The sequence below is a fragment of the Lygodium microphyllum genome, chromosome 17, assembly GCF_053477565.2.
Source record: "Lygodium microphyllum isolate KBCC chromosome 17, Lygodium_microphyllum_v1.1.10, whole genome shotgun sequence".
Classification (NCBI taxonomy): domain Eukaryota; kingdom Viridiplantae; phylum Streptophyta; class Polypodiopsida; order Schizaeales; family Lygodiaceae; genus Lygodium; species Lygodium microphyllum.
Genome location: NC_141151.1, coordinates 78,992,338 through 79,020,135, shown reverse-complemented (window position 1 = coordinate 79,020,135; position 27,798 = coordinate 78,992,338). Strand labels below are relative to the sequence as shown.

At 41.5% G+C, this 27,798-nt stretch overlaps 1 protein-coding gene across 1 annotated transcript; it reads right to left on the bottom strand.

Annotated features, from left to right (window-relative positions):
* Positions 1 to 2,346: 2,346 nt before the first annotated feature.
* On the bottom strand, positions 2,347 to 26,325 carry LOC148022074 (C18orf8). The gene is made up of 15 exons (XM_087697685.1): positions 26,204 to 26,325; positions 25,946 to 26,047; positions 8,671 to 8,766; positions 8,339 to 8,538; positions 7,981 to 8,240; positions 7,741 to 7,894; positions 5,383 to 5,492; positions 5,209 to 5,296; positions 4,767 to 5,105; positions 4,591 to 4,665; positions 4,110 to 4,472; positions 3,782 to 4,017; positions 3,176 to 3,284; positions 2,894 to 3,073; positions 2,347 to 2,774 (listed from the first exon to the last, which is right to left on the bottom strand). The coding sequence occupies exons 4-15, from the start codon at positions 8,510 to 8,512 to the stop codon at positions 2,598 to 2,600; spliced, it is 2,265 nt and encodes a 754-aa protein (XP_087553811.1). The 5' UTR covers positions 8,513 to 8,538; positions 8,671 to 8,766; positions 25,946 to 26,047; positions 26,204 to 26,325; the 3' UTR covers positions 2,347 to 2,597.
* Positions 26,326 to 27,798: the final 1,473 nt, after the last annotated feature.

The following is a 27,798-nucleotide window of genomic DNA, read 5'->3' as shown; positions in this document are numbered from 1 at the left end:
CAACGCATGAAGCAACATGTCTTTTGTATCTTCATGCTCTTCAAATGTGACACTACATCACACCATTCTATCTCTTCACCTTCATGTAGACAACCGCCACTTTCCCACATTGTGATAGAAGCAAAGATTCCTCCTAAGACTAGTTCATTGGTGAGCACATGAACACTCAACCAAAGCATCATAAGATATGTTAGGAATAAGGAATAGCTCAATCACAAGGAAGCTAGCATGCTCATAAGTGAAATGTGAATGGGAAGTACTCACACATTACCTTGGTCGAGAGAGGGTAGCAAGGGGAGAGTGAACACCTACACAAACCTTTAGACCAAAAAGCCATTAAAAGAAAATGCAAATGCTAAAAAACCCACATATAAATGGCCTTTTATAACCAAGTTACAAGCATTCAATGTGAACTAGCATCAAGGAAACGACTACCAAGCATCAATGAACCGATCAACAATTCGTATCAAAGTGAATACCTACAAATAGGTTAAAAGCTGCAAGCTTACAGTATGCACAGCAATAGGCTTTATGGTACAATAGAACGCCATCTATAACATATCAACATTAGTTGCAATATTAGCCACTACATCTTTATGATATCAACATCAACTACAACAAGTCAACACAACACATGCCATCATTGCAATCAAATAGAGGATGCAAAATGTAGTCAGCGTCAAGGGATGTTCGTCAGAGACACTTGACATATGTCAAAATGTGGCGATGAGAGATACACATCGACCACAAGATCAACGCATGGCAAGCAACTACAAAACAACAGCAAGTTGATGCACACAAAGGGAGGATAGCAAGTAGGGTCAAATCGCAATGCAAGACCAACACACTTTTATGCTAACCGAGTCCATCTACAATGTGGAAAGTGATCACATGGTCACCAATGATACAACATAGTATGCCTGCAATAAAGTATAATCAAGCATAGAAAAACCAAATGCCCATTCCGACTAGTAGGAACAACCTAAAACATTCCAAACCCTCCCAAAAGTGAGATAGCCAAGAAAGGTTCATTGTTGTTCCCAAGCCTATTCCCGCGTGTTCCCTTTGCCATTCCTTGTTTGGAACAGCCGTTCCATGCCCACTAGCCAAAAATTGGTGTTTTTTCCTATTGTTTCTTCTTGCTTGTGTCATGCTTCTTCTCCTTCTACCACCTACTCATCCATCTTCATTGCCTAATGCTCACCCACTCACACAATCTCAATCTCAATCTCAATCTCAATCTCTCTCTCTCTCTCTCTCTCTCTCTCTCTCTCTCTCTCTCTCTCTCTCTCTCTCTCTACTCAAAGCGTCAAAACAAGTCATAAGCCAATCATGAGTCCATATAGGGTTCACATTCAATGCATCAACTCTTGCAAATCATAATTAGACATCACCTTGTCCTCAATTCTAAGGTAATCAACCATTTATATGTTCTAATTTGGAGCATGGGGATAATGGAGTCAATTTTGGGATATTTGGGGCATCTTGGAGCATTAAAGGTTATTGGAACAATTAGAAGAGCATTCGGAGCATTTGGGAATTTGTGGCATTTTTGGGGCATTGAGCAATTTGTGGCAATTTTGGGACATTCACGAAAATTTGGGCAATTTGTGGCATTGGGGGTCTATCAAGGAAATTCGTAGAAATTTGGGGCATGCAATGTATGTTTGGAGCATTTGGGTCCCATGTCTTAAGTGCCCCAAATGCTCCAAATATATCCCTTAATTGCTTTTCACCCCTAAAATGTGCACCTTCAAGAAGGTAGTCATAAAAAGAGATCTTGGAATTTTCCTCCTGAAAATTGAAAAAAGGGTGCTCCTCCCAGTTCTTAAATCGGTCCAACAATCTATTCAGAGACCTTCCAAAAATTTGCTAAGGTCTACTACACCAGGTAACCACACTTCAGACAGTCCACATGCTGCAGTCCAGTGCAAGAGAAAGCAATCAGGAACTGGAGCAGAACTTTGACCTGACCTGAGAAATATTTAGAACTGATTGTGACAGGGCTTGCACCCGTGTGACATTGGTACACAGCTTTTACCTTTTCGTTCCATTTATGGTCTCTTATCTACCCCCTTCACTACCTGCACACTGACAGCTGCCATATTTCCAATAAAGAGAGAAATCAACTGAGCATTCCACAGCTAACTGTGTTGAAGAGCAAGTCTCAAGAAAGCATACAAGTACCTTCAGTTATATAAATTGGGAAAATGGAAAGTAACTCCACTTAAACATAATTTTGGACTACTCGGTGCAGCACAAGCAGACATAAATAGCAGTTGGGAAAATGGAAAGTAACTCCACTTAAACACAATTTTGGACTACTCGGCTCAGTACAGGCAGATGTAAATAGCAATGACATTTACAGAAAAGCTAAGTAGCACGTTCACATATAGCCAGTTAGCTTCCAAAGATTGGCGAGAGGATGCAAGTACAATATATCATCTGTTAGCATACAATAACTTGGCTGTAGCGACACGTGCTAGGCCATCATGATTGAACTAATTGATTGGGCTTTCTTTTGGGATCCGCATAAGCCAAAAGCATGATTAATAGCCTGAGGACAAACTACAGCCAATCCATCCCTTTTACATGGGCTATGCTCTTACAGTCACAGTTCTCTGTTTCAGAATAGCAGAATAGGAGGAGTATTCTGATGTTTGCTCGAAATTTGGAACAAAATCAAGACAGAAACGTAGTACAGTAGCCAATTTCTCTGCATTTTCTGTAGCTGCAGCCGATTCCAGAAATGTAGAGGGTGGAACAGCCTCCACCTGCATTGAGGAAATTATGGAGAATTGGTGTCAACAAAATTCAAGGCTTTTTGTATGAAAAGAGCTTAAGAAGTAACTTTCACATCTACAATTGGAAAGACGGAATTTGTCATACATACCCGGTTTTGCCTAGCATATCTAAGGGCCTCCATCAGGCGGCTTTCCTGCAAAAGCACAGAAATATAATCTGCATGAGCAGATACCTGTTTCAGCATGTCCATGGCAATTTTGCGTGTGGGTGGATGTGTTTTCCCCACTTCCAGCAGTTGCAGTGCAGCTTCATGTGATGGTTCTATAATCTGATACACCAACAACAGATGGACAGCTAAATAATCTCTAACAAAGAAAAGAAGGCATTGACAAAGTCATGCAAAACATGAAAATGCTTTGCAACATCACACCTTGCTGTAGACAAACTGTGACAGTTCTGCATAACGTTCATCTCTGGCAAGTAGCTGTACTACTAATGCATGTAATCCAGGTGGAACCTTCAGTTTCTCTGCTGCAGCACTGAAGAAAATAAAAGCACAACATGAAACCAATTACAATGCCTTACAAGTCAATTGACATGAATCACATGCTGAAGTAGCAGATTGAAATAGCAGGCTAATAAAACTTGGGATGCATAAAAGGGGCACAGAGCCACTTCCTGAAAACCCCTTTTTATTTTTAAGATGCTTAAGAACCACCGATCACACTTGTCATTTCCAGCACAGCATGAAACATGGTTCCATATGAAAGGACTTCAAAAACTTGAATATACATGATGTGCCATTGACTCATCTAAACAGACTAAAGATGCAACATCAGCACATATGCAAAGGCACAAGGCTTTATAAACCACTTGGAAAAAAATCTTCAAACGTGTGCCTTTGATCCATTGAGCAATGTTATGGAAGAGAAGTATCGAGAATTTGCTTTGCTTAAATGAAAGCAGGATGCCAGCATTGCATGTGTAATATTTCTAAAACCTGATCTCTCTTCTATACGTAATTACTGAAAAGTACCTCCGCATATATTGAATTATTGTTGCTTCTAGAAAGGAAGAATCCACTGCCATTTCCTCATCTATCCTCGCAAAAATAAGTTGGTGCATTTCTTCTGGTGAAATTGCACTCACAACAGGAAGAAGTGTTTGAGAAACTGTCTCAACTGCTTTTTCAGCACTCTTAAATGAAGATTTCTGTGGAGAAAAAGAGCTTGGTGATTGAGCTTCACTGTCTATTGCCATCTTCCCTCCATCCTGCCAGATATATCACATAGCATCAAGTTTACAAAAACACACACACTACAAAAACCAAATATCCCCTTTGCTCTACTAAAAAGTCAAATCACCTCTACACTGATAGCATCATCTTGAACTTCCTGAGAAGCGAAATCTGCAACAATGGATGCTCCAGCCAAACTCCCAGCCCTACTGCTCCTTTGGTCTTCATCAGCTTTAGATCTCTCCTCCAAAATCTCTGTTGTCCCAGATATCGCTGTTGAATTATCAGCAATAACTGCATTCATACCACTGCTTGCCTGCTCGACAGAAACAGGCTGTGGCTGTCTTGCTGCAATCTGCCTTGCTGGTGGATTTCTTTTGATTGAATGAGAGTACGCTAATGTTATTACATCCATTGCTTCAGATATCAATGGCAGAGGTCGTTTTTCAACAATGGCAGAGTGCAGAACTGAGACAGAGAGCTGTTTTGCCTGTAGAGAGCATAAAACAAGATGAGAATATGCAAATGTTGAAGTTAAGATAGTTTTGAGTATACAAAAACCCAAAAACTCAAAAAAAACTAAAAATGGGAGTGTCCCACAAAGTCACCTTCACTGCATCTAGCCTTCTCCGCTGAAGAAATGCTAGCAATGAAGGGATATCGGATGCGCTAGCTGCGATAGCCTAAGCATGAGAAAAGCAAACACTTGCTTTAATTTGTACTCAAAGCAAAAGCTAACATGTCTTGTGTTGCCCTTGCCAGTTTGAAAGAAGATTGCACAGACCTCATAATCTAAAAGGATTCTCCATAGCAACCCATGCACATGGTCCAAAATAATGTCTGGCTTTACAAAAGCCCATCCATCTCCATAGATATAGCTCTCAGAGGGCGTTAGGTTTCCTGCATCTTCACTAATAGAACCAGGCAAATAGCTTGATTGTCCTTCATAATCAGTCAAACCGGAAGCCCCCCTAAGTAACAGAGGCAACGGTGCTGATATTGGAGTCTTTATGTCAGAAAGAATATCGTAAAGCAAAACCACCTTTGAGGATATTTGGTGAACTAAAAGGACGCCGTCCACAACACTGACTGCCACTTTCTCAGAGTATATGGGCAGTGTTCCCTGCAGCACAATCACCCAACAAATCAGCAAGTGCCTGTACCAGACCCCCGACTTCAATTGTGGACACATGTTGTGACCTTAAAGGAGACTCTTTCAAACTTACCTGAGGAACAACTGCATCACGATAAAATCTGTAGATATTCATCTCCATAGCCACCCTATCTACCTGTAGGCAGTAAAGTCTCCCATACCTGGTAACAAGCAAAGCACAAAATGTTTCAATGACAGCAGAAGAAGACAGGCAGAGAAAAAACTGCAATTACAGCTCATAAATTACATGGTCGCTATATGGACATCTTCAGGTGCCAATACTGGCTTCTTATTGACCTCTGCTTTAGTCAAACTGGCATCAAACTTTGGCAACCGGATAATCCCCCCTGCAGAGAACTAAACACACATAGAAATAGAGAGCATCAGAGTCAAAACTGTGAGCTTCTACCTTTCTGCAGATTCCACATGATATTATTCTAGCACATGATCAAAATGCATCTGAGAGAATACCAACAAAACATTTGAATAAGCTATGAACTAGCTGCATGCAGCTTGATCAGTTTTTTGTCAGCCTTTTCTGATGCTTGCAAAAACTGCAAGAACACTGGTAAGCAGATAATGCGGACACCCCCAGGCAGGAATCGAGTACTATCGATAGCATGCCCCACAAATTTGTTGCCATTGTTTGTGAGAATTAAAACTAGTGACAGAAACTTTAAGAGCTGGTTTTTACCCTTATAAATTCCCAAGGAGTAGATGTTAAAACCAGCATAAGCTACATAACAAACATATAATATCATTAATCAGTATAATAAAAGCACTGCACTGGCAAACAATTCGCAGCTAGGAACAAGGAGATTATGTAAGAAAGGCCCACCCATTTCATCAGTCAGGGACAAGTTTCTCCCAAAGGTCTCTAAACTAACATGACAGGCAGCTTTGTGCCAGAATCCTCAACAAAGACAAGCAGAGTAGAACAAGAGGATTTAATGATGATAGTCCTCCTCTAGTGAGCTCAACCTAAAAGACCAATCAAGCGCAACTCAAAATGAAGAGTTTTCCCTTTTGACAACTTCTGGACAGCATATGTCACAACAGAAAAGCGGGGATAGGCCAAAACCTATGAAGACCAAAGGTTGAATAACCTATGCTTAAACAAGCGTAGAAAACTGGGCAAAAGGATGCCTCGCCTAGCAAAAAGAAAGCTGTAATATGGCTGGTTTAAAAAAGCCAAGAAGAAGTCACTTCACGAAGGTGATGGCAGCTGCCCAGGCAATGAGAAGCACTATAGATAGCTTCACCCTGATCAGATGGAAGCTGTGTTGGCAGTTTTCAGCAAAAACAATATTACTAGTTCTGGGGGATCATACAAGAGCCCTGGTTCATTTTGTACTTGGATTTTTTTTTACCTTGAGTATTTTGTTTAGTTTCCTTTACTTTCATATTCAACACCAGATGACAAATGCCATGGACTAACTGACTTGTTGCCTGGATTGAAAAGCCGTTTCAAAACCAAAACAAGTTGCTTTGGGAGGATCCCGAGATACTCTGACAAATGCATTTGTTTCAGCGAAAAGAGAACCACTCATAAAGATGGTTGCACTTCCTCCAAATGATCAACAAAAGAAACGCAAATCGTTGCTCGGAAATTAAAGGAGAGAGTGCCTACTGATGAAATCTAACATTTTGATTATGAGAGATCTGCAAACTGAACTTAATTGCACAAGTCAGAGGCAGTGGCTTATTTATAACCCTAAACCACCAAAATTCTCTACAGCAGGTTGGCCCAGGGAAATGGTCAACCAAATACAATTAATTGCCTAAAAACGGGCCACTGCTGATCTGAACCTAAAAATGTTTAATGTCATCCGGCATTCAACTTTTTCTGTCCAATTGAAACACACCAATGAATGTAAGTCACACCATCCTGAGCCATACACATGACAGCCATGTGGACATCCTCCACTAGTTGAGAATTGAGATAGGTAAAGTTTTAGTGACACCTCTCAAACAAGTGGATGATCCAGAATGCCTTGGTAAATGATTGATCTGCATATTTCATGCAAACCAAAGTGTACCATGGTGATCACATGCTATCAGAGGCAATCATGAAATTAATGTCTGTCCAAGTAGAGACAAACTAGTGCTTCAATCAAAGTGCGTACATCAGCTATACCATTTCACGGAAAAAAGAGGCCAAGGTTTCTTTGGGCATTCAAATAACCTTATTAATTTTTCTAAGCACTATTAAAGATCATGCAATCTAAGAATTAATTTATGTTTAATATGTGATGCATCTTTCAGCTAATCAAAAACCTACTTACTTTGATCCACAAATGAATCCAAACCCCAGCAGAGATGTCCACATAGACCAGGCTGCTGAACATCGCACTCTAATTTCTAAACTTTCAGCTTTGTAACTGAAGCAAGCAGACAAGTAGCATGCCATGTGCTCCTATTGACCCACTTACTGATTGCATTAAAATATCAGCTTTCAAAATAATTTTGGGCCTAATGAGTACTAATACGTTTATAAGTTTGACCAGTAAACCACTATACAAGAGGATACATGGCAAAACTTAACAGCAAAGTCCTCTATGATGAAATAGAGATGAACAGACAGAAAGCAGGTGAATACTCATACCTGATAGCCAAAAAAGGTCTTACATTGGACCCCTGAAGCCAATAGTACGAGCCTGCTTTCATGTGTGTAGACATACCAGCTCACATTGGAAAGTTTCACATCAACTAGTTTTAGAGCATTCATTCCAGGTGTAAGGGCATAAAGTTCTAGTCCACTGGAAAAGAAAACAGAAAACAAGTGTTAATAAATGCCATGCTTCAACAACTCCATAATCCAGCACATTAAGGATTCAATTCACACCTGCTGGTCACACAAACGACATCACAAGTTGGACAATCTGTCCAGAAGAAACCCAGAATACGCTCTGTCCGTGTCCTGCATTGCTGACTGAATTTCGAACCATTTTCTCTATTGTAGTACACAATTTCATTTTCAGACCTTTGAATCGCCAAAATTTTGCCATCCAAAGAAAAGCGAACGGCCAAAACAGGTCCATCATCAACAGCAGTAATGTTTGGACCATCAGCACTTGGTTGCCGTGTCAGAGGCCATGAAAAAATCTGCCATCAGTATACATTAAAGTCAGTCAGAAGAAAGCTGCAAATTTTCTGGTATATGTGTAAATGTTAATTTTGCTCAAAACATGTTAAGTCTCTACCTTGCCAGGAGAGGGCACTAATAGAAGGCGATTACCATCATCATACATCATTCCAAAGGCTCCAGGAATATTGCATCTGAAAGGAGGATACTGGATGTAAACATGGGACAAGGCCCCTGATCCAGCCATGTTTGCTGCTGGTTTAGATGTTGATGCAGCTTGCAATGCTGACATTCAGGTAACAGAGAGCTGAAGAGCCACTAGACAAAGGGACAAAAACCAATCCTCACAGCTCCATTTGAAAATCACTAAAGGGAGAAGTGAAAAATGGGCAGGGCACACCTGTCCTTTATAAAGAAAATGTCCCTAAGGAGGTTTGTAACAAAGTGTACCTTGGCAGTTAAAAATACTTTGATATATGCAGAAAGCCCAATGTCTCTACAAAAGCCTGACTTCAAATACATACTTCATTGTTTTTGGTTTTTCATCTGCCATAACAGACCATCTCTCAAAGTAAGAGTTGATACATATTTGTTAACTATTCAATCCTTTGGCACAGCTCCTACCCACTGACCTAGGATTACAAAGATGCAAAAGCCATGAAAAAGACTTGCTATGCAAAACTCTGCTCAAAACATGAGGTTTAAAGAGTCAAAACATACTTGGCAAGTAAGATATTCTTTGGCACAGTCAATCTCCACTGACGTAATGCAAAAGCAACTAAAAAGACTCGGTACACAAAACTCAATGACACAAACAATACTTTTCTAAAACCACAGACCACCTTATTCATTAACAATAGAAGTTCTCAATGAGTGAAACCTCTAAAGGCAAGAACAAGCCTCCTGTGCTGGAGCATTGCCTGACAGTGTGCCTGCATGTGTGTGAGAAAGAGATCATACATTCTCAAACTATCATTATTGTAGAAAAAGGAAAATGTTACATTTTATTGTACCAGATTTCCAGCTCACTCTAGTTAAACTTGGGGTGATGTTTTAAAGGTTGAACAAGCAAGGTAAACTATTACCTAAGCATGCCTTCATTCAATGCTTGTTATGTGCACAAAGCCACTTTTGCTCATGGAACCGTGATGATTCATGCCTGACAAGTACACCTTTATCTCAATAAGGGTGGTATGGGACAATATTGGCGGGAGAGGCGTGCACAAGGGGCACATGTCACCGGTGGTAGGTATGAAAGCAAGGTATATTTCTTGTTTTGTACTCGTGCTCGGGTTTTGTTTTGGGATGATGCTTGTGCGCAAGGATTTTCAGTGGTTTTCACAATCAGAATCAAGGGGGCTGCTGCTCCAAGGTTAATGTTAGTGTTATTATTAATTTTAATGTTACTATAACATTAAATATTGGTCTAACATTAATATTAAATGGTTGCATTAGTATTATCATTAAATTTAGTGTTAACATTACGACACGACCCGACCCCGACACGGCGCGAAGCGCCACGTCCTCCCGGGCAAGTTTTCTATTGAAAATTGGAAGGGAGCCTGATGTGCCAACAAAGTTGAGAAGGAGCCGTGGCATGATAGGAACGCGCGGCATACCATTCAAAAATGCCTTGGAAGAGTTGAGGCTGTGGGAGGACACTTTCTTTGAAGAGGAAGATGGGCTATGTCACTGGCTCAAATTCACATACAAGAAGAAAGAGCTACAGCTCAAAATGATCGAACAGACAAGGAAAACCATCAAGATACTAAGGAAGACCCAACAAAGAGCCAATGTGCTAGACGACCTTGAAGAGAAGGCTGAAGAGTTGGATGAAGACCTGGAAGAGGTTGACTACCAGTTGATCATGGTGCAAGAGAGAGCCAAACTGTGGCAAGTGAAGACAATTTGAGACCTTGACACGAAGCTACAAGAGAAAATCATGTTGAGGTGGGACTGGGAGACTGCCTCTAGATCTGAAGAAGCCAAAGAGCGAGCTGAACCATACTTGAAGTGGATGCGGGCTGAAAGAGTCCAAGAGCTAAAGAATGGAGCAAAGCCAGTCAAAGAAAAACCAAAGAGCCAAGAGAAGTAGAAACACGTAAAAGAAGAAGAAGAAATATGGTCGAACGAAGACAAAGATGATGACAAGGGGGAGGATGAGCTCGACACAGATCCTAGAATACCTCACCCCCAAGAAGAAGCTGACGGCTACTACCCCGACTACTACCCGAAAGACTACTACCCTAAGGCTACCCTGGCGATCAATACTTCGACCACGAATACCCTCCTGAAGGAGATGAATACTGCTACCCTAAAGATGTTCTCATCGACTACCACCCAGAAGAAGAATACCTCTACACCGACTACCCCTATCCCAAAGAATGCCAAATCGAACAAGTTCTAGAAAAGGAAGAAATGATGGAGTATTATGTGAAGGGAGAAGGATGGAAAATAGATGTGAGTTCAAAGGTAGAAAATATTATGATGGAGTTAGGTTACAGAAAAGAAGAGGAAGCAAGGTGGGCATGTTAGAGGGGGGAACCACTGTACCCACAAGTTGCAGCCCAATTGGTTGAAGAACGAGTATTAGAAAAAGAGAAGGGGGAGGATGAGCTCAATCCTAATCTTGAAACACCTCTACCCATTGAGATTGAGGGTGAGGCTAGATTGGCACCCTCTTGTGAGGCACGAGATGCCTCTGATGAAAAAGAAGATGAAGAAGTAGATGAAGAGATAGAGTTAGAAGATGAGAATGGAGGGGTAAAAGCACCTGGGGTAGGGCATCCGCTACATGGAACCAACAATTCTACTTTAGATGATGATATAGTTGAAGAAAAAGAAAAGAGAGAGGAGTTAGAAGAGAAAAAAGAAGAAGAGGGGGAGGATGAGCTCAACCCAGATCTTGAAACACCTCGACACCAACAACCCCAACAACAAGAATCAACCAAACCCTCACAGTTCAAGGATGACAGCCTAGGAAAAGAGTTGAAGGAGAGAATCATGAAAATATGGGATGAGATAGAAGATTATAGGAAAGAAGAAGAAAAGGATTTGTTAGATGGAGCCATAGAGAAGATCAAGGAAAAGATGAGACAAGAAAATAGAAGAAAAGAGATAGCAGAACAAGTAGAGTAAGCTAGGAAGAAGCTAGAAGAAGAAGAGAAGCTAGACCATGATAACAAAAAACAAGTAAAAGAAAACAAGAAGAAGAAAGTTAGGAAAAAGATTGAGCAAGCAAGAAAAGACGAAGAGAGCAAAGCAAAAGAACAATTATGGAGAGCTAGGAAGCCAAAGGAAGAAGTTAGACTAGAGCAAGAAGAGCAAGAAAAGATAGATCAAGGCAGGAAGGCCAAAGAAAAAAAGATAGAAAACAAAAAAGAAGAAGAAGAGCAAAAGATAGAGAAGGAAAAGAACGAGAATGAGACGACGAAGAAGGTGAAACCAAATGCCAAGAAACGGAGGCAGGCCAACAAAGCCAGGATGAGAGATGAGAATGAAGATGCCTCTAGAAACCCCCAAACTCAACTCGTGGCTAAGGACGAAGCAACCCCAGCTTTTGATCCAAGGCCACATCCATCCTAGCCAAATCGGATCAAAGTAAGAACCAAGTGCACTTCAGCAATGGATACATTGGCTATGCCTTTGAGCCCGAAGCAAACCCTTATGAGCATGAATAGGAGTCAGAGGACAAAGCCTCAAAGAAGGGAGTGCTCGAAATATGGTCCAACCAAGGTAACTTAGTGCCATGGAAGGGAACCTTACTAGTTGAGCCTTGGAGAACTCTCACAATCACTCTTAAGGTGACTGTCTTTGGTCTATGGAATCCATTGGGACCATACTCAATGCTAACAAAGATAAAGATCTCAACATTTAGGCCGCAAGCAATGCAGGGAGTTGCCATCCCAATCCTATGGATCCGTGACACACCAAGCACCACACAGATGGTCGTCACCCCAAGAGCTTCAAGGATACCTCTGCTTCCGCAACCCAAAATCCGGCCTAAATGTGATGACTTAGTCTATTCCCTGCCAAGAACCTCAACTCCAAATGAGGCTAAGAAGAGCCAAAGAGGTGCCATGCACCAAGACCGCACCTTCCGTGAGAGAAGGCAAGCTAAACCAACCAGCTTGTCTAAGTACAAAGCAAGCAAAAAAGATCCGGCAAAGAGGCCAAAGAAAACAGCCTAAGTACTTGACTTGGCGATGAGGGCGAAGCATCTTGGCAAACGAACCAAGAGACCCAAGTCCCCAAGGCCCAAGGCGACGGCACGAAGAAAGGGAGGCCCGGTGCAAGGAGCAACTCAATGGATTGCCTCCCTTAAGACGCGGCACAACATGGCAACCATCGCGCCACCACGCCTTGACTCCAACAGTGCGACAACTTGGAATCTCACCTACAAAGCTTGGCATGCAAAGCCATAAGCACCAAGCCACCTCAAGTTAGGACTATGAAGCCCCACTCCTCAATTGTAATTGAGTCGAGGGTGGATTGGAACGCAAAAACAATAAAAGAACTAAGTCTAGATGGGTAGACCTTGGCCAGCTTGATAGCATAAGCTGTGTTAAGACCCCCAAGTCATGATACGGCAGACACTAACCAGCTTGATAGAAATGGGCTGCATTAAGACTCCGCTAAGGAGTCACTCCTAGTGCCACGAGGACGTGAAAATTTGATGCTTTACTTATGTTTAATTGACATTTGATTAAAGGATTAATCAAATGTGCAATTAAAAGATGCACATGTGTTGCACATGTGGGGTGCAAGCTACTTTTTCACAGTTGAAGGCTGAAGGACCCTGTGAAAAATATGGGTGTCAAAGGCAAAAGTTGTAACAAGTTACACTTGTTAGATTCTACGTGAATTTTGGTGTCGGTTTGCCCCTAGGACCATTAATTGGCCATTAAGTGTCAGTGGTGACACTAGGGACTAGGCATTAATTAATGGATTAATGCTTATCCAAGGGTCAATTAATACATGGGACCACTTTGGGTTGCAAATGGCCTAGCCAATTAATTTTTGGATGGGCAAGGTCAAGTTTCTGGGCATGGATTAAGGGCTGAATTAATTTTTAGAATTAATTAATTCTGAAAATTAATTAAATGGCTGGAAATTGCTGAAAATGGATTAAGAAAGCTGCCACTTGGCAAAACTTTCCCGTGTAAGTGGGGGAAAGGCTAAATAGGGCTGAAGGGAGAGGGAAATCTCGTTTTTTCATTTTGGAGCTATTGAAAAGAGGTGTTGGACTGTTGCTGCCAGCTTTTGGGGCCATTTCCCAACCACTGGAGACCATTTTGGTGATGGAGATTGCAAATTCTTGACCTTGGGAAGCTGGCAATTGCTGCTGATGCACTTTATCCTGAAGATCATAGTCTCTGATGCTCCTATTGTTGTTGGTGCATCCGTTTGGAGCTAGTACAGTAGGGTAGCAACTGATTTTGATCAGTTCTTTGCAACAAATCTCAGAATTTCTCTCTTTACAGCATTCTCTCATCTCCTTCAGCCTATGCTCAGCCATTCTCAACAATTCTCAGCCATTTGGGAGGAGATTTCAGCCATTTTTGGTGGGCTAATCTGTAATTTCTGCAATAAACCCTAATTTACAACAAAAATTATGGTTTAGCAACCACCTTGGGATCCGTGCCAAAGATTGAAAGCTCAAGGGACCGAAATCAGCAGCTGTTAATTGAAGATTATCAAGGGATTTCAGGAGCCAGCCCATCCCGAATTGATTTGGGCATTTGGCCAGCCAAGGGTCAAATTGGAGAAGAAGTCCTGGGTGAATCGAGGGGCAAATGACCCAAAAGGCTTGCTGGTCATTTATGACAGCAAGAGCAATTGGTTAGCAGGAGGAGATTGAAGAATCTCGAGTTGTACTCCTTCCAATTGAATGAAAGCTAAAGAAATACCGCAAGGGGCGCCAATTTTGGGGCCAACAGGGTGTCTACTGTCCAAGAATGTTATGGTAAAGTGTGTATTTCATTTCATGTGCATTTATTTATTGCTGTAATTAACTCTTAAATCAAGTTATCACCGCCCATTCCAAGAAGGAAGGCCGGTTTCACCTAGACCGACAGACATTGACAAGCTTGATAGTATAAGCTATGTTAAGAACCCGAAATGAGTCAAGAAAATACCCTTAATTGCTAAGGACAGCAATTCATTAAGCGGGGGTGAGTGTAAGGATATGGACTTTGTAGCTATACCATGGCGTAGGAGCCAAAAACACCTATATAGGGAGTAGTTGTGACTCTAAGCTCGGCTTGGTTTCCACTCTACGTGTGATTCCCTATATTCAGTGGTGAACCCTCATATGTGCGGTGTCACGAGGGTGTAGTCCTAAGATGTGTCTCAATGTTGTATCTTTCGATATCATGAATACAAAGATTCAGGGTTGGGGGGTTGGGGGGGTGGGGGGGTGGGGGTCGTCTCTCTACTAAAGTCACAGTGGGATAGGTGCTGCGACAATAAAAAGAGGGAGAGTAAGAGGCAATCAAAAGCTTGGGGAGAGACAATTGGAAGCTTCGCGAGACGAGCAAAATTAAAGAAAATGGCTAATGGACAAACAAGTTGTCCATGAAACAAACGAACCATCCCTCAAACTTGACCAATTGTCCGTAGGCCAATCAGACTATTGGCGCCTTACAAACGGGGATTGAGTAGCAGCAAGAGGAGACTAGTAAATCAATCTTCCTTTTATTAATCGAGCACCAATCTTTTTAGGACAGACTCGCAATAATAGGGATTGGACATCAAATTTACCTCCCCATCATAGAGCCACATGGGATTACCCCCGAGCCTGGGAGCTAGTAGCACTTCGGGTCATGACACATCCCAAGGGTTGGCATCCCATAGCACCAGTCCACACCATCCCCATATATAGATACATAGGCCAACATGTCAAGGGTCCAAGAGTGGTACACAATGAATGTGCTTTGAGCACAATAGGGCCTTGAGACCTATAAATAGGACTCGACTGCCCCAACCCCGAAGTGCACAATGCACAATGAATGTACATTGTGCACAATAGGGCCTTGAGACCTATAAATAAGACTCGACTGCCCTAACCCCGAAGTGCCCTTAAGTGCATTCGCACATTGTCACTTCATGACTACTATGAACAATGCTACTAGCACTCTTTCGAATGTCTAGGAATATAACATTGGTCATGAAATAAATTAGTGCAAACGCACTTAGGACACTTCGAGGTGGACATCCAAATGGGTACTAGTAGCATCGGTCACAATGGTTATGAAGTGACTTAGTGCGAATGCACTAAGCACACTTCATGGTCGGGGTAGTCGAGTCCTATTTATAGGACTCAAAAGTCAAGACCCTATTGTGCACATTTATTGTGTGATCATCACTCCTCGACTTTTGGCCCATTGGACAACATCCCTACACATATAAATGGGCACTAGTAGCATTGGTCACAACGGTCATGAAGTGACTTGGTGAGAATGCAATGATGGCATTTCAGGGTTAGGGTAGCCAACTCCTATTTATAGGACTCAAGGCCTTGTTGTGCACATTCATTATGTGATCAACATACTTGGACTAATGGGCCATTGGCCAATGCATCCGTACATCACAATGGCATTGACTAGTGAAACCAGCCTTCCTCCTTGAATAGGGTAGTAAGTAACCTAACAAAGCACTAATTACAACAAGCATAGAACTCACGTAACCAAAATGCACAATTTACCTTGATAATCTTGGATAGTAGACACCTTGATGGCCCCAAAATTGATGCCCCTTTCAGTATTTCTTTAACTTCAATTGCCAATGAATGTGTTACAAGCCAAGATTCCACGATCTCCTTGGCCGATCCAAAAGCCCCTTGCTGATCCAACAATCAACAAATAAATTGGGCAATTTGCCCCTCGATTTTCACCCAAAACTTGCTCTAACTAGACCCGAATTGACCCAATGCTACCCCAAATTTACAATGGATGGTTGTGCATCTGAAATCCCTAACAATACAACAAATCGCAAGTGCTAATTTTAGTGTACAATGCCTTATTCAGTTGACACGCGTCCCGAGGTGGCTACTAAACCCTAATTTCTGCAAAAATTTAGGATTTAAAACAGAAATTCCTCTATTGTCCACCAAAGTTGACTGAGATTTGCTCAAAATGGCCGAGAAATGCTAAGATCTCCTAAGAATGGGTTGGAGAAGGTAAGAGAAAGCCAAGATGAGAGAGAAATCTGATTTTCTTCCTGAGAAAACCCTAAAACCTGCCTACTGTCTACTCCAGCCTGCATTTAATCATTAATGCAATCACCTACTGCCAAGTGCCTCCAAAAATGCTATCACTTGATCAACAATACTATTACTATCCCCTAAAAGGTGTCTCACTGCTATCCCCTACCTATGTTGCGGCCCTTAGATGGCCGTCTTTTGCAGCAAATTGTTGTTCTCTAATCAGAAAATGAACTAGCATCACCCTCCCTCTCCCGAGCTGTAAATTGACTGAATAGTTAAGACCCAACCCCCAAAACGTTTTCTCAATTTGCATGGGCATTTTTACCAAGTGGTAGCCTTCTAAACCATTTTTCAAAATTATCCGGCCACCCTACCCAAAATTAAATGTGCCCATCCATAATTAAATTGGCTAGGCCATTTGCACCCTAGAGTAGTCCCCAACCTTTGTTGACCCTTAGACTAGCATTAATTAATTAATGCTAGTCCCTAGTATCACCACTAATACTATTGACCAAACAATTATCCTAGGGTCAAAACTAACACCAACTAACCACAAAAACCACGTTGACATTACTTATCACAACTTTTACCTTTGATACACACTGCATCCTCGAGGCCCTTGGCCTATTACAATAAAATAACTACCATGTGCATCACATGTGCTAAATAACCTTGAACATTTAATTAATATATTAATCAAATGTTATCAACAAGATTAAAGCATCTCAAAATTTCACGTCCTCATGACATACCTCCGCCTTGAAATCCCTACAATTGTCCTCAATTGCATTCCATTGTGCCAAAGGAGAAGCATACTACACTAGAATTTCCATAAGGCATCACACTCACAACACTGGCCATTGTTGTCTACTAACCATGCCACATGCCCCAAACCTGTTAAAAATTTCCAAGCAACATAAACATGATATATATCTAAAAAACAATCCAAAATTGTTGCTAGAAACCCATTGGATGCATCCATAACTCATGTTTCTCAACTATTCTCACTATCAACCATAGAAAAGTATTAATTCAACATAAACCATGGTTGAAATTGTCAATGGCATTTACTAACATGCTACTAGCCATGGGAACACCTGTAGACCATTGAAAACTGAGTATAAAATGATCATTAACTGATCACTTGCTGATTTGAGAACTAATGACAAACTGTTGCAAATGTGATCCCAAACTACTCACAAACTAATTGCAAAAACTGATACAAAACCGATCCCAAATGTGACCATAAACCGTTCTCAAATTGATCAAAAACTAAGCTAAAACTGATCAGAATTTTTGTCTCAAAACTGAGGCAAAAACTCATGCCAAAGTGATCATAAAACTAATACAAAAGTATAGTTTCAATGCCCGAGTCAAACTCATACCCATCTGCATACATCTCACAATGACTAGTACATTGTGTAGTAACCTCGTGGCAGACATACCATCAACACAATAGCTTAGATGCATGTTGACTACATCCAAGATCCACTACATATAGAGTTGTCCACATCTGGCGAAGTGAAAGTGCTACCTCCCTCTTGAGCATCAGGTAATACTCCGGACCCCTACTCTGCTAAACTTGATTGAGCCTGAATCAAAGTCGGCTCTAACTGAAAGGCATCTTAGTAAAGTTACAACAACTGAGGATAGTCTACCGAGTCATCCTCTTCCATCCACTTTGCATCTATTAGTGAAACAATGCTAAAGCTTCACCAAGAAGCATATGGAGACTTTACCTCTAACTTTACTCGCCTCGAAACCTCCACTAAGTTGTTTTCTTCCCCTTAAGCATTACAATGCTTTATACTTTCACATTATTGCAATTCCAACTTAAATAATACGCAACATTGCATCCAATTGACTAGCCCCTCGTGTGTATCTAACATGCTATAAGCACCAGATGCATTAGGCACCATTCTTATTTGCAGACTTAGGTACTATTCTGATTTACATACTTTGGACCATTGCAATGTGACTCTGCATGGAAATTTGCATACACTAGCCATACCAAGATATATTTTCCCATACATTGCATGCATTACTAGTTGCATTTTTCCTCATAACCAACACTAAACAAAGCATTGCAAGACCAGCATTAATATCATGAGTCCCAAACACAATGGGCTCCATACATGCATTGCCAAACTTGCCACTTTGCACCCTGGCATCATGCCAACATTGCTATACAGTGGGGTTATGAAAATTACCAACCATACCCGAAGACATTGGGCCTTGCACACCACACATTGGTTGCTACATATCATAAGGATGTGTGCCATACATCCCCATATGCAATCCCCAACCCACCATAGCATGGAAACTAGAATCGCTACCAAAGTAACATGGCTGCCCCATAATTAAATGCATACCCTATTGTATTGGCTCTTTCTTTGGTGCATCTTGTTGTCCCAAAGCTCTTGAAGACTTTCTTTTTCTTGCCTTTGCTACCCTCTGTCACGGGGGTGAAATTTTGAGATACTTTAATCTTGCTAGTAACATTTGATTAAGTTACTAATCAAATGTGCAAGGTTGTTTAGCACATGCGATGCACATGGCAGTTATTTCATGGGAACGAGCCAAGGACCCCGAGGATCGATGGGGTGTTAAAGGCAAAAGTTGTGTTAAGTTATGCCAACTAGGTTTTGGTGGTCAGTTGGTGCCAAGTTGGACCCTCAGACAATTGTTTGGCCATTAAGTGTCAATGATGACACTAGGGACTAGCATTAATTAATTAATTAATACTAGTCTAAGGGTCGGGAACCACTCCAAGTTGCAAATGGCCTAAACAATTTCATTACAAATGGGCATGTTTAATTTTGGGCAAAGGTCAAAAGGGTTGAAATTAATTTTCAGAATTAATTAATTCTGAAAAATTAATTTAATGGTTGAAAATGCATTAGAAAGGCTGCCACTTGGCAAAACTTTCCCATGCAACTAGGGAGAAGGCTGTTGGAAGGTGGTGGAAGCTGGATGGCAGCCATTCGAAGCTTGGTAAAGGGAGAAAAGGTGGTCAGATTTGGCTCTGAGAGGTGACGACGACTGATCACGCGCCGCAACAGGACAAGGGGCAGTAGGTTCTCTTCCACCTCAAGAGAGGCGGCGGTAGGAGAGGAGGGCTTGCCAACCGAGCTAGTGTTTTACCCCCCTTTTGAAGCGGTTGGTGCCATCAGATTTGTCATCAGAGCTACGAATCAAAAGATACATTTCAGCTGATTTTCTCTCTTTCTACAGCATTCTCTCATCTCCTCCAGTCTATGCTCAAGTATTCTCAGCAATTCTTGGCCATGGGTAGCAGAGTACAGCCAAATTTGGTGGACAGCAGAGAGTTTGCTGCTGTAAACCCTAAATTACAGCAGTAATTAGGGTTTAGCAGTCACCTTGGGACCCATGCCATCAGTTAAAGGCATTGTACATTGAAATCAGCACCGGAAATTCATGGAATTGTGAGGATTTTAGATGCCAGCCCATCTATTGTGAATTTGGGGCAGCATTTGACCAATTGGGGTTCCATTAGAGCAAGTCTTGGGTGAAAATCAAGGGGCAATTTGCCCGAATGCTTTGCTGATTATTGGAACAGCAAGAGGCTTTTGAATCAGCCAAGGAGATCGTGAAATCTCGGCTTGTAATTTATCCATCAGAAATTTTAATTAAAGAAATACCGAAAGGGGCACCAGTTTTGGGGCCAACAGGGTGTCCACTGTCCGAGTTTATGAAGGTAAAGTGAGCATTTCAGTTTATGTTCATTTGCTAATTGCTGTAATTAAGTGCTTAATCAGGTTAAACCACCCTATCCGAGAAGGAAGGCTGGTTTCACCCTCCTTTAAGGGGTTCAAAAAGTGCATGAATTGAAGATCATTTGCCAATTGCACAAACATTTCAGCTGTTGTCCTTAGCTGATATTTAAACTAGTCATCAAATTCCTCTTCTTCTTGCTGATCATCAGCTTCTAAAGGCCTAGAAGGATCCACATTTTGGTCTAAACCAACATTATCAACTTGCTGTCCATGCTGCATGCCTTGTCCAAGATTAGGCAATGCATTTCTCTGGACACTTTGTGAATTTTCAGATTGAGAGGCATCATCCCTACTTAACCCCATCTCACTCTCTAAAGACATTCTTGCTATAATGCTAAACTGAATTCAATTTCGGTACTAAAGCAAAGCTTCTAACCTTCAATTAGGTGCCTCTGGCCCACCAATTCAAGGGAATTGATGGTGTCCCACCAATGGAACCTTGAAACCAGCCTTCCTCCTCGGATAGGGTGGTAAATAACCTAATAAAGTACTAATTATAGCAAGCACAAAACTCACGTAACCAAAAATGCACAATTTACCTTAATAATATTGGACAGTAGACACCCTGCTGGCCCCAAAACCGGTGCCCCTTTCAGTATTTCTTAGACTTCAATCACCAATGGATGTATTACAAGCCGAGTTCCATGATCTCCTTGGCTGATCCAAAAGCCCCTTTGCTGATCCAACAACCAACAAATAAATTGGACAATTTGCCCCTTGATTTTTACCCAAAACTTGCTTTAATTGGACCCCAATTGACCAAATGCTACCCCAAATTTACAATGGATGGTTAGGCATATGGAATCCCTAACAATACAACAAATTGCACGTACTAATTTCAATGTACAATGCCTTATCTTGTTGGAACGCATCCCAAGGTGGTTGCTAAATCCTAATCTCTGCAAAAATTTAGAGTTTACAACAAAGATCCCTTTGTTGTCCACCAAATTTGGCTGAGATATGCTCAAAATGGCTGAGAAATGCTGAGATCTCCTGAGAATGGATTGGAGAAGGTGAGCGACAGCACAAATGAGAGAGAATTCATGAGAAAACCCTAAACTCTACCTGTTGCCTACTCCAGTCTACATTTAATGTAGTCACCTACTGCAAAGCACCTCCAAAATGTTGTCACTTGATCAGCAATGTTGTTGCCAGCCCCTTGAAGGTGTCTCCCTACTGTCCCCTACTTGTGCTGAGGCCCCCAAATAGCTGTCTTTTGCAACAAATTGCCATTCTCTGATCAAAAAATGGACCAACAGCTCCCTCTCTCTCCCCCCCAAGCTGTAAACTAACTGAATAGCTAAGACCCAGTCCCCAAAAACGTTTTCTTAGTTTGCATGGACATTTTTGCCAAGTGGCAATCTTCTAAGCTCATTTTTCAACATTATCTAGTCATTTGATTAATTTTAAAAATTCAATAATCTTGAAAATTAATTTCAACCCTTTTGACCCTACCCAAAATTAAATCTACCCATCCATAACTAGATTGACTAGGCCATTTGCAACCTAGAGTGATCCCCAACCTCTGTTGACCCTTAGACTGGCATTAATTAATTAAATAGTACTAGTCCCTAGCATCACCACTAACATTTATTGGTCAAACAACTATCCTAGGGTTAAAATTAACACCACCTAACCACCAAAATCCAATTGACATAACTTATCACAACTTTTACTTTTAATACCCACTACATCCTTAGGGCCCTTAGCCTGTTACAATGAAAAAATTGCCATGTGCATCACATGTGCTAGACAATCTTATACATCTTATTAATATCTTAATCAAATGTTATCAACAAGATTAGAGCATCTCAAAATTTCACGTCCCCGTGACAGCTGGTGGTATGGGATGCAAACCCTTGGGATGTGATCGTACCTTGAGTGCTGCTAGCTCCCAGGATCGAGGGTGAGCCCGTTTAGCTCTATGATTGGGAGGTGAGTTTGATGTCCAATCCCTATTATTGTGAGTTTGGCTACGATTCAACCACGGACATGTCAAGGCAGCAGACAATGCTTTTGTAGAGTCCTTGAGCTCTTTGCTCTCTTCTTCTTTTTCTCTTCGATTCTTCTCTTCAAGTTGTTATATCGAAGATGGGGAGATAAGCTGCAACAGATTGCATTTTCAACCTTCGAGTTCTCTATGCAACATGCAAATAGCTATCCTCTGCAACTGCTCGTCTGCTTCGTATGACTGTAGACGCTTTTCTTATTCTTAGCAGCTACAATCCTAGCAGCTTCCTACTTTTTCATTTTTAAAGCTTATTCTCTATCCGAGAGGAGTAAAATCCCAACAGCTTCATACAGACTTGTTTATCTTAATATTATTTTGTGGTTGTTTTCCTCCGTAGCATGCCCTTCAAATAGTAAGATCACTCAAGACCTTGCCTCGCAATGACTCAACTATTGTAGAGCTTAGAGGTGTGGATGTGTTTTGAAAGATAGCGGTTGGACACACAAAGTATCCAAAACTTGATGTAGTTCACCCTGATAAAGGTTGCTCTCCAACTACTCAGCTTTGTCACTTCAATGACCTATGGTGGATTTTAAGTGAAGAGAAGAATGAGAAAGATATGATATGAAGAATAAGCCTAAATATGGATATGGTAGAGGGCCTTAAGGTAGGTTCAACTCCTACTATCCATTGATAATAAAACAGGGCTAAAGAAGGTCTCTATGCTAATGAAGCTAGTCATAGCTCACCATGGCTTTGATACCATGTTGAAAAACACGGATCTAGAGCTATGCTAGCTATGGCGGATAGAGGTTATAACTTATAAACATAAAACATGATTGAGATAAATAATTGTAACTCAAGCGAATTAGGTTCCAAAATAGATTAACTTTGACTCATAAACACAATCTTGAGTAATACAGAATAATAGTACTATATCATTGAAATGAGTGTCAAGTACATGCTTATATAGCTTTTGGATAGTACCACTCTACCTCACTGTGCTTATGGAATTCTATCATCTCTTCCTAGAGCATACATTATATGTTTATCTTTCATACAAAGTCACTTATGGGCAAGATGTTGAGCTAAAATATGCATTACTTGCTGATTAGTCTCTTAAACAGCCCCAAAACACACTAAAAATGCTCTTTTAGAGTAAAACCCTAAAACGGGAATCGGTTTGAGAGAGTTCAGTGGAAACCCTAAAACGGGGAGCAGTTCAAGAGAGTTTAGTGGAAACCCTAATTTTTGAGGCACCCTTCCACATCTATAAATAGACAGACCACCCCCATTCAGCTATCATCCTTGTTTGCAGGTTACACCAACCCACACATCCTCTGCTGCTGTTGGCGCTCAGTTTCCAGCCTGCAGCCCGCCTCCATCTGCTGTCCAGCCATCATCGACTGCAACCACATTATCTTCAGTCTGTCCATTGCTGTAGACGAAAGCTCAACTCCTCCAAACTATCCCAGACTGCTGTTCAGCTTGCTGTCCATCATCTCCAGGGTCAGCCAGCCTACGTTTTTAGCATTACAGGCCCTGACACTCTCAGACACTGTTTCAACCTGCTATTTACAACAGACTGTGCACAATTTTCAGCCTCCGATCAGTGGTGCACTGCTGCATTTACCAGTTTCCAACCTCCAGACTACTGCGTTTTGGTGACCATTCTCCTGCCATTCACTATTCAGCACTACTACACTCCGACTAGTGGTCACAGACTTGGGATCCGTCTTCGGTGGACGTCACACTCCGACATTGCTCTGCCCTTGAGCACACTGTACACTCTTACATTCATTTACAGCATTCATTCACTTCAAAGTTGTGTTCTCTCTCTCCTTTCTTCTGTTTGTATTTGAGTTTTTGTGTTTGAGTTTTGAGTTTTGCGTTTAGGGTTTGAGTTTTGAGTTTTGCGTTTAGGGTTTGAGTTTTGCCCTCTGTGTCTGTGTCTGTCTCTTTGTGTTTCTATCGTGGTCGTACACTCTGTGTGTTCTCAGTGCAAACCCTAGCAGTTTCCTTCATACAAGCCTCTTTTGGACACACATCCAGCCTCTATGGGCATACATATCAAGCATCATTTGCTATTCTCAACACTAAGGCAATGCTTTGGATCTAGCATCCACCAACTGAGGTGAATCTACTAAGCACACTCTTCCATCCACTTCAGATCCCAAATGTCCATAGTTTTAAACTTCACCAGATGACAACTCCAAATTTGCATAGTTTTAAACTTCACCAAATAACAACAGAAACTTTACCTTTAACCTTTCTTTCAATATGTGTCAAAATCTATTCGGAAATGTGAATCTCATCCGATTCCTCAACTTCGAATTGAACCTCATCAATAGCATCCATAGGTACAGCCCCACAAAAACGTCTGAATAGACTCCCATGGAATGAGGAATATCAGTCCTTATGTCTGTTCTTTGAGCTTGTATCGTTTGTGTTCTTAGCAGTTCAGCCCTTGTTTGCATCAGTTTGACACAGTTTGGACAGCAGTTTAGGGCACGCAGGCAGCATTTATGAGCAGTCTGCCAGTTATTCAGGGAGGACAGATTGGCACGCAGCATTTCCATGATTATTATTTCCTCTTTCTGAACAGCAAGTCTGCCCATTTTGCAGGTCCAACCTATCTGATTATTCACTGTACTTATTGGCTGCATATGTGATTAGTCATTATTCAGACAAGTCTAAGAGATTCAGTCAGTGTAAGGTACACGAGCACTCTCTCTCTCTCTCTCTCTCTCTCTCTCTCTCTCTCTCTCTCTCCATATTCTGCTCTCTTTATTCAGTATTCAGCATTCATCTTCAGAGTTTCTCTGTCTCTCCCATTCTCTTTTTTTCTTGTAATGAAAAAAACATGTAAATTTCTGGTTGCATGAAAACTGTGGCACAATATAGACCCCAAAGATATTTGGCAACCTTTGCGAAGGCACTGCGAGTTGTTGGCAATGTAGGGGTTTCTTCTTTCTGCAGAAAAGTCCAAAAAAGCAAATGGCAGCACCAAATCCACTACCTCCTTAGTGCTACAAAAAGATTTGTTGTTACTCCACCATTCACGACAACTAATAGATAGGCAATAATGAGCCTTAAAAGGTGACTCTAATGCTTTGACTGCATAAGATGCAACTAGAAGGTTGCAAGTAGCAACTCAAATCATCTCCAGATATCTTAAACTGTATGTGTAGCTATCTGCATAAGCGTGTGAACTGACCCACATCGGCACTTCCTACATATACATAGTTATAATGACCTGGTCTGAATATGTAAATTGCGAGTTTTTATCATTCTTACTACGATGGTAAGGAATCGGCAAAATAGTGCTCGTGCTATTCACATCAGAAATACCACGAACAGTTCTTCCAAGGGGGTACAAATGGCATTTCACAAAAACATGTCTACGATAGACTCATCTTTGTTGATTTTGAGAACCCGAGCTGCCAAAATTGTAAGCCAATTCTTCCCCACAATTTCCAATTCAGGTAGCACTAATCCTCGGTTTATTTTCTCTCTGGGGGTTGTTTTTCTGTTTTCCCTCGGCAGTGGAGTTGTTGGGTTTGTTGGGTTTGGGACACACCGATCAGAGACCCGACTCTGACAGGCGACTGACAGCAGATGCCATTCAGTTATTGTGGAACTCAATCAATTTGCTGCAGCTCCCTTTCGAATAGGACGCAGCCTACTTAGGACCAAAATCACGTGCATCAATGAAACAAACAGGGAGGGTTAAAGTCAAATCGAATGACAGAGACTGAAGATCAGGGTTACCAATTCCAGTATGCATTTGTTGAGAGCCAGAAACTCCTGGGAGCACATGCCCTGTTCGATGGCAGGAACCTTGCTGGCCAAGCACTGTCCGTAGGCTTTGAGCTACAGTATGGAAGACAGAAGTTTCAGCTTAATAGAAACGGAAAAGGGGGTAAAAAACCAAAGTTAAGTCAACTGCAGATGCACGTGTGTGTGTGTGTGTGTGTGTGTGTGTGTGAGAGAGAGAGAGAGAGAGAGAGAGAGAGAGAGAGACAGAACCTCGCAAGAGCATGTAGTGAAAACACGCCTGAAGGTGGATGGGATGGTGGGTCGGTCTGGTCTAGGTTTCGCCATCACCCTCCCTCTCTCTCTCTCGATCTTGTTACTGCGCCTAAGTTTATTTGCTTTTAGCAAAGATCAATTACGGAATTATAATATATATCCCACTCAAACCAACAATAATTATTTAGTGCCAGCTACTAGGCTGGCATTTCACATGACATGTTTTAATGCGAGTTATTAATATTATATTAATCAAAAAGGTTAGAGATAGTCACAACAGCAAATACTCCATCAAAGCGAATGCCTAGGAGCATACTTCTTGTAGCTTATTGAGAAACAGCCTAAAATCCCAGTGAGACTTTCTAGAATTGTTTTCCCCACAGGGGGGAATTTTGGTTTCCTAGCAAAATTAAGCTAGGCATTCGAAACAACTCAAAGGCTATGTTCCAAGCCGAAACCTCCTCCATCTTTGGTAAATTTCCATGTGGATTATCATGCACATGCCTATTTTTGGGCTATGAATACCATTGTGAGCCCCACCTAAATATTTTGCATTAGTGCACTCAACGGCATTGCAGCGGCCCTCCCCACCTTCCCTAGCTTACAAATTCAAGCAATGGAACCTTGCCACCTCCTTCTCCTACATTTATTGTTCTCGCCTCCTCCTCATCCATTTTGAGGTAGTGTGCCTCCTCCTCCTCCTCCTCCTGTGAAGGCTCTCATTACAATCTTCAAACCCCCCCCCCCCCTTTGACCTACACAACTACACCTGGGGTTGTCGCCTCATCCAAAATTGAGTCTGTTGCAACCTGTGTATCATTCCCTGGTAAGCACTTTGTCTTGGTGCAAACCAATTTTCAATTTTTGTCCGTGAGCATTTGTGCCGTTGAGCCTCAGTCTTCCTTTGTACCTTTGCTTCTCCCTTACACCGGTCTTCTTCTTCCGACTTGCAGTGAACCCCCTATATCTGCACCATTCATCACCAAGGCTCTAGTGCAAGGTATCAAATCGACCAATAGCAAGGACTAGATACACATGAGCAAGGTAACATGGTTTGAGAATATGCATGTGTTGCTACAATTTGATGAATGTTGATTCTTTTGTTTAAAGGGATAAATGATACGATCCAGTTTGTGTGACTCAATGACTGCAATCTAAAAGCAATTGCTGTTGGTGTTGATTTCTTCTATTTGAATCTATAGTTCTTGTAAGTTGGGTATGTTGTGGTCAATTGTCAATTCGACTTATTCTCTCTCGATGTAGAAGGGAAAGCCAGAGGCTATCACCCTCTCCCCATCAATTTGAAGAAGTAGGTGAAAGTGCATCCACATCGACCTTATGTAACAAGTATTGAAGAACCGATCAATTGACCACTTTGGTCAATAAACATGCCATGTCTATGGATTGATGATTAGGTTACTAGCAAGTGCAATGACACTCTAGTTGTCACAGTAGAGGACAATCGTTGAAGAACATAAAAACTAAAGAATTTCTAGTAATCCCCTCAAGTAGACAGCCTCTCTAGTGCCATCAAAGAGGGCACGATACCCTACCTTAGTTGTGGAAGAAACCACCATCTCTTGCTTATGGCT